General features: G+C 38.8%; 1 protein-coding gene and 1 long non-coding RNA gene across 2 annotated transcripts in view; both read left to right on the forward strand.

The window, feature by feature from the left end:
• The window catches only part of LOC110013491 (voltage-dependent T-type calcium channel subunit alpha-1I-like), a 435,381-nt gene that overhangs the window by 222,099 nt on the left and 201,558 nt on the right, over nucleotides 1-11,724 (forward strand). Inside the window, exon 19 of the mRNA XM_023954667.1 lies at nucleotides 10,929-11,095. Coding sequence (XP_023810435.1) covers nucleotides 10,929-11,095 — 167 coding nt within the window. The remainder of the gene's footprint in view (nucleotides 1-10,928; nucleotides 11,096-11,724) is intronic.
• LOC111947992 lies at nucleotides 659-886 on the forward strand. The gene is made up of 2 exons (XR_002873993.1): nucleotides 659-699; nucleotides 761-886. It is a non-coding gene; the product is annotated as an uncharacterized LOC111947992 (long non-coding RNA).

Consider the following 11,724-nt stretch of genomic DNA (forward strand, 5'->3'; position numbering starts at 1 on the left):
AATGTCTGGCCACCCCGCTTCAACTGCCAAAATACGGAAATCGATCAGATGATCACTAACTGACCGACCCCGCTGTTTTAAATTTAAAAGGCGCCTGGTGGCTTCTTCTTGCCGGCGTGGCTGATCAAAGATGAGCCGAAATTCATTGATGAAATGTTCATATAGAAGATGGGTAATAGGATTTGCAGAAATAAAGGCTTGAGCCCACTGGAGAGCTTTATCGCGTAAGGAATTAACAATGAGCGTGATTTTGCTATGATCGGACTGGTAGTACCTTGGGGCTTGACGGAAAATGAGCTGGCACTGTAAGAGGAAGCCGCTGCAGGCCTCTACGTCACCAAAAAAGGGCTCCGGCTGCAACCGGAAGTTCTCCGCCGGCTGGAAGGATCCGGAAGCGGAAGTGGGAGCAGTGTTGTTGTCGGAAGTAGCAATAGCTGGTCCTGTAGCAGGGTTAGCAAATTGTCCGGTTAGATCAACGAGGGTTTAAGACATACCGTCTATTCGGCGGAATAACTCCTGTTGTGCCGAGGCCATTTGGGCGAGAGCATCTGCCTGACGTCCGAGCATGATGCCCTGTTGGGTTACGGCAAGACGAAGGCCTTCCGGGTCAGCTGGGTCGGGGCTTTGGCGAGTTCGTTCTGTCATGGCAGGCTAAGCTTAGGCAGACCCAGATGCTGGAACCCAGAAGGATGACAGGAGGTGAGTTATGGTAAGAATAGGGTTTATTGATACGGCTGTTGACGGAGTCTTGGTATGGCAGGGAGGCGACGTGGCTGGAGGGAGAGCGTGAATCCGAGACCGGACGAGGGCAGGAGGCACCGCTTGAGGAACCAGACCGTGACTTGAGAGGAGCCGGGAAATTCCAACAGCGTTCCACTGCAGACGGTGAGTGTGGTTGGGAGTTTGCTTGACTCGTCCGCTTGACCGCTCACTCGTGGATGTGAGTATTCCTGGAACAGGACAGAAAACATGAGACGAGGGGCCGAGGCTAGTTTAAACAAGATTTCACTTGAGGCTTGAACATGCACCATTAGGGGAAACAAACTTGCGTTGAATGATGGTCCTGGAGCTCCTTATGAAGGACAGGCAGACTGATGAGATGAGTGGCGGCAGCTGCGGAGAATTAGGCCAAGCAGAGAGGGGAGGGGGGAGGAACCTGACAGAGGCACCGTGACACTACCACTAAAAAAGATGAGAGGCCTGTAATTTTCATCATGGTTGAATCCTCAACTATGAAAACAAAAATTAGAAAAGAAATCCAGAAAATCCCTTTGTCTGATTTTTAAAGCATTTATTTGCAAATGATAGTGGAAAATAAGTATTTTGTCACCTACAAACAAGCAAGATTTCTGGCTATCACAGACCTGTAACAAACCACGCTCCAAAGGTGCAAGCACGCTATCAAAGTGTACCATGAGTTCATTGGGGGATCAGATCCTCCCCAGCCTGATCAGCTGGACTAGAAGAGACCAGAGACCCCCCAGACCCTGTAGCCCCCCCTGTGAAAGGACCCATGCAGCCCGGGCGACGGGTGACCTGTAACTTCTTCTGTAAGGGGATCCTCTGTCCTCCACTCATTACCTGTATTAATGGCAACCTTTTTGAACTTGTTATCTCTATAAAAGACACCTGTGTCATGATTACGATGAGTAGGAAAGATCACAAACACAGGAGTAGATGAAGTCATAGATTTATTGTCCAGGGCGAAACAATAATTCATGGAAAAGTTCTTCTGGTTGATTGAGGAATCAGCGTCGAAACCCAGAGGTGATGGAGGAGCGTGTGTTCCAGAGGTAGAGGCGGTGAGAACAGGATGAAACCCAGACGGTGAGTGAGGTCTTCCTTTTCTGTTATGACATGTAGCACACCTTTGGAGAAGCCAGCAGAGTTTTACTTGTAGGGAGATGGTGCGGCTGCGAGGCATGGAGTTGTGGCATGGCTGGAGGTCAGGAATTCGGGGTAACCAGATGGAGAGAGAGTTGATGAGTGAACCCAGGTCGTTAATTGTGGTGAGATATCATGTTGACAAGGAGGTAGATGTGAGTACATGTCAATGCGTGGATCAAGAGATCACTTAAGGTTACTAGAAAGCATGAGACCAGGAACTGCACCACAGAGGAGCAACAAACTGGCGACGATTACTGGAGAAGGTCCATCTTAAGTAGCAGGAGAGTTGATGAGGAGAGTGCCAACAGCTGGGTCAATTTGGGGGGGATGAGCAGAGAAGGGAGGGGGGGAAGGACAGGACTCCCAGGAGTACCATGACAACCTGTCCACAACCTCAAACCTCAATAGGCTAGCCGCTTGGTTTGAAGAAATCAACTGTGGGAGCAATTATTAGGAAATGGAAGACATACAGGTTCACTGATAATCTCCCTGGATCCCGGGCTCTCTACAAGATCTCACCCTGTGGGCTCAAAATCATCACAAGAACGGTGAGAAAAAATTCCAGAACCACACAGGGGGAACTAGTGAATGACCTGCAGAGTTGGGACCAAAGTAATAAAGGCTACCACCACCGCCAGAGACTCAAATCCTGCAGTGCCAGGCGTGGCCCCCTGGTAAAGCTAGTACATGTGCAGGCCCATTTAAAGCTTGCCAGAGAGCATTTGGATGTCCAAGAAGGGGATAGGGAGAATGTCCTATGCTCCTAATGTCATACAAACTGTACTCTTGGTGTTTGGAGGAGAAAAATTGAAGAGTTGCATCCAAAGAACAAAGCATGGGGGTGGAAACATAATGCTGTGGGGCTGTGTTTAAGTAAAGGGACCAGGACAACTGATCCATGTAAAGGGAAGAAGGAATGGGGCCATGTATCATCAGATTTTGAGTGAAAACCTTCTTTCATCAGCAAGGGCATCGAAGATGAAACATGGCTGGGTCTTTCACCATGACAAAGATCCCAAACACACTGCCGGGGTAACGAAGGAATGGCTTCATAAGAAGCATTTCAAAGTCCTGAAGTGGCCTAGCCATTTTCCAGATCTCAACCCCATACAATATCTTTGGAGGGAGTTAAAAGTCGGTGTTGCCCAGCAACAGCCTTTAATAATCACTGCTCTATAGGAGATCTGCATGGAGGAATGGGCCAAAACACCAGCAACAGTTTGTGAAAACCTTGTGTTTGTGAAAACTCTTTGTTGTCATTGCCAACAAAGAGTATATAAGAAAGTATTGACTTTGAACTTTTGTTATTGGCCAAATACTTATGTTTCACCATAATTTACAAATACACTATTTAAAAATCAGATGTGATTTTTTTTTTGCCTTTTATAGTTAAGACATAACTATGATAGAAATTACAGGCCTCTTTAAGTAGGATAACTTGCACAATTGGTAACTAACGAAATATTCTTTTGCCCCACTGTAACCACAGATGATTCATGATGCCTGTACCTATGAATTCTTCTTGCATAAACACAAATGTCTGTCTGATGCTTAGCTTGAAACCAAAATGATTGTCAGTAGAAAAAATTAAAGAGTTAAAGTTTTAAGTAAAATAATTTCTAATGATAAAGTAATCTGAGTGATGTTTCTTTAAATTACCAAATATTGGTATTTATTTGTCTAGATAGAAATAGTTTTTTTTTTAATTTTTATCAGTGATTTACTATTTGCAGAAAGAGTTACAAAATACACAGATTTCCTTTACTGAGCACCAGCAGTTTTTGATCAGAATCACTGTCAAGAACTGTCAGGACACTGCTTCCCACACTGCATTGTTGTGTAGTCATCCAGGTGGCTTGCAGTCAGTGCATTGCCAAATTTCCAGCTGCGCTCGCCTAGGTAGTAAATAAGTGCCTGTACTGAACACCAGTAAGTACCGGTCCACTTAAAGAACTGATTAAACTTCCTGAAGTTAAAAACCCAGAGCATGAAAATAAATATTTAGAAATCCTGTCAAATAAGTGGCAGTAAAATTTGCATATTTGCCACACTATAGGACGCACCAATTTATAAGGCACAGCGTCAATGAATGGACTATTTTTGAACCTATGTCATATAGGCCAGTGTTTTTTATTAGCCGGTGTGTGTGTGCCTCGGGAGATGGTGGGGTGTACCTAAAATTTACCCATTTTCATTGATCTAAAAACATTTATCATTGCCAATATATCAGGTCTGTGTTCATTTAACCCTTGTTCTATCGTTTATTGTCTGTGATGAGATTTGAAAAATAAAGTGTCCTTGATTGTTTGACAGCATGGTTCTAAATTTTCAGCTGATCCGTAAAAAAGTCATAAACGACTGTTAAATTAGTTTTTCTAAATTTTCTCTCTGCTCTCCGTCAAATTTTCTTCGATTTCAAAATAGCACCGTTTCTCCTGTGTGTCTTTGGATTCTGTTTCAGTATTTTTGTTTTCAGCGGAGGTGCTAAATCAATGAAATGTTAATGTTAATGTAAAGGTTTCAGTTTTAATGCCTTTTTCAGCAAATAGATGCTGTTCCACCACCTCTATTACCTTCCCTTACAGAAAATAAAAAAAATAAAATTAGGGGGAGAGGCCTCAGTGAGAATAGCAGGTGCATCACCAAGCCAGGCTTCAGTTAAAAACAAACAGTTCAAATCATTGTCAACAATCAGATCATTAATTATAAAAGACTTGTTAGAAAGAGATCTGATGTTTAATCCTTGTGCTATCCTAGGCACTTTAACATTGGGAGTTGGGTCATCTAGACCCACTATACAGGGGGCTGAACCTTTTTTCTTCAATGATTTGTGATCTTCACTGGTGTCCATGGATTACATGAAATCTTTCCACCTTTATCCACCTTTGTAATGGTAGGGAGAACACGTCAATATATGGGATGGGGTCATCTAAGATAGCACAATGGTTAAACAGGCCTTGATAACACTAAGTAGTTAGGAATATGAAAGTCCTAAAACACTTAAAGACAAAGACACTTTGGAAAGAATGACGGTATCGCTACTTAGCCGGAGTTTTAGCAGATACCGGTAGATCTGTTTTTGGAAAAGTCCCGCCCCTTCAACTGTCTCCACCTTGGACGCCTAATCATACGTCATCAGTCTGACCAATCAGAAGTGGTTAACATCCTCACTTCCTTGTTCCGACTTGGCTCATTCAGTCTTTGAGTTCTAACAAAAATAATAGCTGAAGCTTGTATAGCTTTCCGCAGGATCAGGTGTCAGGCGCTGGAAAAAGCTAACAAAATAATGATGTTCCTTCTTGAAACCACAACAAACACACACATCAAACAGTTTTTAAATCTTCTTGATGAAATCAGAGGTAAACAGTTTAGCTCTCCTTCAAGGTTTGTGTTTATTAACAGCCAAACATCCTAGAATTTGGTCCAAGTCATCTTTCTAACTGAAACACTTGTCTAATAATGTCTGAATTGAAGGACAAATTTGCTTTCAGACTTCAGTTACTTTAGTTAAGCTTATAAACAGGATTAAGGTGAAATGGCCAACAGACGCTATTAAGCTAAATTGAAACAATATATTTACCTAGAAATAAAAAATTTGTTGAAGCTTTCAAATACGTTTCGTCTGTGATCATATAATTGTTGCTTTTGCTTTTCAAACAATGAAAAAATATTTGAAAAATAAATCACTAGTTAGAAGGAATATATTTGGTTTTTGTGAGGTTACATAAAATGCATATTAATAAACTGGAGGGAAAAACAACTACTAGTGTAAAATTTCAAATAATTTACCTGAAAATGATCACTGAAAACTATCTCAACTTTTATTACATCGTTTTGAAAAAACAGCTGCAACCTCCAGGTTTTTCTGCCTCAAGTATTACAAAAATGCATTTGATTTTTGATTGATTGATTTATTGATTTATTTCAAGCATTGTAGTCAAAGCAATAAAAAAAAAATTACACATATTTATCAAACTCATTACAGAAATGATGAAATGCATAGATTAAAAAGACAGAAAACAAAACAAAAACGTCACTTAAGTCACATTTGCTTAATTAAAAACAGTGATCATTAACTGAATTATAAGTAGAGTTTGATTTATTGCTTGAAAAGGAGTGGGAAGAAGCAAGCTTATATAATCCCACCCCTACTGAGTTCATTCATTTGATAGTTTTACAGTGTTTTAAATCCGGTTCTGATCAGATAGATTCTCTTCAAGTAACAAAATCCAGTGCCTAGAAATGATTGATGATCTTCAGAAAACATTCATTCATGATTTCAGTAAACAGTAACGATACCGATATGTAATAATAATTGATTATCATTAGAACACATGATAACATCAAACCAGTAATTATTGCTACATATTGCAGATCAAGTAAATAAAATCTATAGCTTATTGATTGTAATTTAAACATTTCAGTAATCATTATTGCACATTACAATGTAACACTCATTGGTTGTAATTAAAAGAGCTTTGATTATTTCACCACAATCAAGTTCACACATGTATTTGGAATTATTCAAGCACCTGTTGATCCTTAAATCCTCTTATCTTCATATCCTGAAATAAGAGATTCTTTATACATTTTCTTGAATATTTGAATATTTGAACATTGTTTGAGCTCATTACTTAAACTGTTCCAAAGTTTAGTGCCACACACCGACACACAGAAACTTTTCTTTGTGGTTCTTATCAATTTGATCTTGAAGTTCCTACATCCCCTCAGTCTGTAGCCTCCTTCATTTTCTAAGAACTGTTTTTGGATGTTGGATGGTAACAATTTCCAGCTGGCTCTGTATAAAAGTTGCGCAGTGTAAAAATCAACAAGGTCGTGCAGTTTTAAAAGTCTTGATTGATAAAATAGATTGTTTGTATGATCAAGATATCCGGCTTTATGTACAACTCTGACGGCTCGTTTTTGAAGTAGAAAGAGAGGATATAGTGAGCTCTTGTAATTATTCCCCCAAATTTCTATACAGTAGGTGAAATATGGTAATATTAAAGAGCAGTACAATAAATATCTACTGTTGTATCCTAATATATGTTTAGATTTATTTACGATTGAAATACTTTTTGAGACTTTAGTTTGTATGTGTCTGATGTGTGGCTTCCAACTTAGTTTGTCATCGATAAAAAACCCTAAGAATTTGATTTCTGTAACACGTTCAATAAAGACATTATTTATTTCAATTGAGAGCTCTTTATTTGCATTGTAGTTTCCAAAAAACATCACTTTGGTTTTATTTAGGTTCAAAGACAATTTGTTGTAATCCATCCATAATTTTATTTTGTTTAACTCTGTGTTCACCACCTTGATAAGTTCCCTTTGATTGTCTGTAGAATAGAATATATTTGTGTCATCAGCAAATAATATGAGTTTCATAAGCTTTGAAACATTAAATATATCATTTATGTAAATATTGAATAGCAGCGGGCCTAGAATTGATCCTTGTGGGACACCACAACTTATCTCTTTGGTTTCTGATGTATATTCATCAATCTTGACAAATTGTTTTCTTCCCGTTAAATAGCTTTTGACCCAAGTTAGCGCTAGTCCTCGTATCCCATACACTTCCAGTTTGTCAAGTAGGATGTCATGATTGAGAGTGTCAAATGCTTTTTTTAAGTCAATGAAAATTCCAGCTGCATATTTCTTTTTGTCCAGAGCATTTGTGATTTCCTCCACAGCATCAATGATAGCCAATGACGTTGATCTATTTTCTCTAAAACCATATTGGTTTTCATTTATAATGTTGTGTTTTTCAATAAATAAAGCTAATTTATCATTGAATATTTTTTCTAAAATTTTTGAGAATTGTGGAAGAAGAGAAACAGGTCTATAGTTTGTAAATTGGTGTTTGTCTCCACTCTTATAGACAGGAATCACTTTGGCTATTTTCATTTGGTTTGGGAATCTCCCAGTTTGTAATGATAAGTTACAAATGTATGTTAGAGGCTTAGCTACATTATGAATGACCTTTTTCACCACCTTCATATCTATGTCCTCACAATCTTTTGAGTTTTTAGTCTTGAAATTATTCACAATTGATATCAGTTCATTTTCGTTCACATTAGAGAGAAAGATTGAGTGTGGGATCCTGTCGATGGGTGGGTTATTGTCTTTGCTAGTTTTGCATTTTGGAATTTCCGCTGCCAACTCTGGACCCACGTTTACAAAGTAGTTATTGAGACCGTTTGCTGCTTCATTGATGTCATAGCTTTGACCAGTCCCATCTGTAAAGTAATCTGGATAAGTTCGGTTTTTTGTCCCATTTTTAATGATGTTATTTAATATTTCCCAAACTCGCTTTACGTTGTATTTATTTTCATTCAGTAGATTGTTGAAGTACACTTTTTTACTGTAACGTGTTATTTCAGTTAGTTTATTTTTATATGACTTATATCTTTGTTCACTTTCCCTTGTCCTTTGTTTTAAGAATTTTTTATACAGGTTATTTTTCTTTTTACAAGCCTTTTGTAGACCGGTGGTTAACCAAGGGCATTTGGCATATTTGTTCTTGAATTTATAAATTGGACAGTTCTTATTGTAAAGTGACCTAAATTTTTCTAAAAAACATTTATAAGCAATATCGACATCTTTCTCTCTGTACACAGAGTTCCAGTTTTGTCTGGATAAGTCATTATTCAGGGCATTCATGGTTTTTTCATTTCTTAGCCTTTTGTAGACTGGTTCTTTTATAATTTTCTTTGTCTTCACATTGTTGTCAAATAGTGCAAAAACTGGTAAATGATCAGTTATGTCACATATCATTAGTCCACTCATATGAGTGTATTCTATATTATTTGTAAAAATATTATCAATAAGAGTAGCACTTTGAGTAGTGATTCTGCTGGGTCTTGTTATGGTTGGATATAAACTCATAGCATACATTCTGCTGATAAAGTCGTCTGTTGCTTTATGTTTGCTGGGGTTTATCAGATCGATATTGAAGTCTCCACAGATGTATAATATTTTGTTATTTAGAGAGGTAAACATCTTTTCCATCCAGTCACTGAACACTTCTAAGCTTGACCCTGGCGACCTATAAACACAGCTTATAATGACATTTTTCCCTGAATTGTTACATATTTCAATTGTAAGACATTCTAGTACTCCATCCACTGCGACAGACAATTTATCAATTACCGTAAACTTCATATTTTTTTCCACATATATTGCGACTCCTCCACCTTTTTTGTTTATTCTGTTCACATAGTTAAGTTCATAGTTTTCCAATTCAAAGTCAGCGTCCTTGTCGCAGCTGAACCAAGTCTCAGTTATGGTTATGATATCAAAGGAATGCCCGATGTTCTGTAAATAGTCCTTGATGTCTTCAAAGTTGGTATACATGCTTCTGCTGTTAAAGTGAATGATTGACAGTTTTTCTTCTGGGTTAACAGAGTTTTTAAAGTCATCTATGCTGTAATATTTGCAGTCCATATTAACAGTGGAAAAGAATTGATCAGGGTCGATGTCTTGAAGGTTGTTGTCATTATCACTGAATATTTTAAGGTCGGTTTGCTCACCATTCAGATCTCTCTGAGAGTTGTGGTTGCAGGTGACTGTTGAAGAAAAAGTGTTTTTTTTAGAAGCCATGGATAGTAGAGTTTGTCTCCTCATCTTGCAAGACCAGCATCTTCACGTATCTCTTGTTTAGACTGTAGTGGGTAAATATTTTTCCAAATCTTGCAGGCTCCTGATAAGAATAACCTTGGACTGCTCAGGGGATCCACAGAGTTTGGCATACATTTTACAGTCTTTTACCCAGGTTCCTTGAATTTTCCCCTGCTTTTTCAAGTAACGTGCTCTTCTGGCGATGTCGGCATTCCTTTTCGTGAGGTTTTCATTCATGAAAACATTGGTTCCCCTCAGATTTCTTCCTTGCTTCAATAAAGCTGCTTTGTGTTTCCGATTGACAAACTTTAAGAGGATTGCTGGTTTGTCGGTGTCTCTTCTCCTGGGAAGCGGTCTGCAGATCTCCACATTGTTGGTGTCCAGAGAAATTCCATTGGACTTTAGGAAGTCCTCCACTTGTTTTTCCACAGAGCTCGTCTCCTGCTCGTCGGATTCCTCACCGTTCCCGGCGGTCACTGCATGCGCGTATGACCGGGGTTTGATTTTCAATCCGGTGATTATCATGTCGTTAGATCTGGAGATCTGCTCTTGGTCATCCATTCGTTTCTCGATTATATCCATCCTGTTGAAGCACTGCTCTTGCAGAGCCCGGACCTGCTTCACCTCTCCGATAGCATCCAGAATTTGTCCATGAACAATCTTTATAGCTTTGATCTCTTCCAGCACAAAATCAAGTGTCTTCCTCAAGTCCTCATATTCCTCAGACACTGGGTATCTTCTCGGCATGTTTAGAAATTGCTTTTCTCAATATTTACGCTTTTATGCGGTAAATAGAGTTGAGAACTGCAGCTGCTCTATGCCTGCGTGGCGTCTTCTCCGAGAGCCGGAAGTGCCGGGAGATCGTGGAGGGACTGTACATCAATACAGACTATGGAGTTTCTCTTTTTTTTATATTTTTGAAAGCTGGTGTGCCGCAGGATTCTTGTCAAAGAAAAAGTGTACATTGTCTCAAAAAAGGTTGAAAAATGCTGATGTGGGCTAAAGCTGGCTGACAAGAGTCAGAGAAATACTTATAAACCTGTTCAATTTACAAAAGAACTCTGGGTTTACCTTTTACGTTACCTTGGGACCAAAACCAGTAATTACTGTTTTGCAAAATGGGCCTCTTAACACAGAACACAAATGTGAAAAGGTAAAAAATGACATGGCTGGACAGTCAAAAAAAGAAAAAAAAGATGATAAAAATTTGAAGAACCCAATAAAGATAGGAGAAACTCTGAATTATAAAGTTATAAAAAATGAAGACCCATTAACAGAAACGGAAAACTAAATTATTAAACATAACCTCAAACACAAAACCTGACCAAACTCAACAGCAACAAAAAAAAGCAATAAAACTTTAAATACAAATATATGTGAGGAAACAAAAAATAATTAATTTTCTTTGAAAATGTCTGCAGACACAAGAATATGTGCCCTCACTCCAAACGGTCACCTCGAGCTGGGGGTGCCATCTGGGCCCAGAGGGTCGTATTCCTCAGAGAAGAGAAGCTTCACCAGCGAGTCCAGGAAGAGCAGTGTGTTGAGCCTGGGGAAGAGCAGCCTGGAGAGACGCTCCCTGTCTTTGGTACTTCGTCACTCTGTTACCATCAGTTTATTTTAACACGCACCTCTTACATTATTGTGAGCATATTGCATTATTGAAATCAGTTTAATTTTTTCTGAGAAAACTACAATGTATTTAAAATAACTACCAATTGACATATACAAAGTTAAACACAGTGGGTGTGTGAGCTCCATCACTGTCAGAACACCTCCACTTGCCCATCAGCACAAAAACATCTATTGACAATCGAAAGAGTTAATTACATCCCTCAATGAAAGTAAAAAGGTTTTAAAAAAAATTTTCTTAAAGTTTTTAAACCAAAATGTGAAAATAATTAGATTATATTAGCAGATTTTTTTTCCTTTAAACCCCTTTACGCCTATTAATGCAATGCGCACGATCATTGAACTCCCAATTTGTATGTAGAGCCTGCAACCTAACTTAAAACTTGCGTAGCAAGTGCAATCATAGGTTTTCCAGAAACCAAAGCCAAAAAAATTCCGGTCTGCGTGCATTTACATAGATTTTTCCTTTAAAGTGGCTGATTAAACACAAGTCGACGCAGCCTGTGTAAATGCACCTTTTGGTTGACAGTCGACATTGCCAGCGACTTGTGACGCAACCAGAAAAGCGAGTAGGCATAAATCTTT

Source organism: Oryzias latipes, chromosome 1, assembly GCF_002234675.1.
Source record: "Oryzias latipes chromosome 1, ASM223467v1".
Lineage (NCBI taxonomy): Eukaryota > Metazoa > Chordata > Actinopteri > Beloniformes > Adrianichthyidae > Oryzias > Oryzias latipes.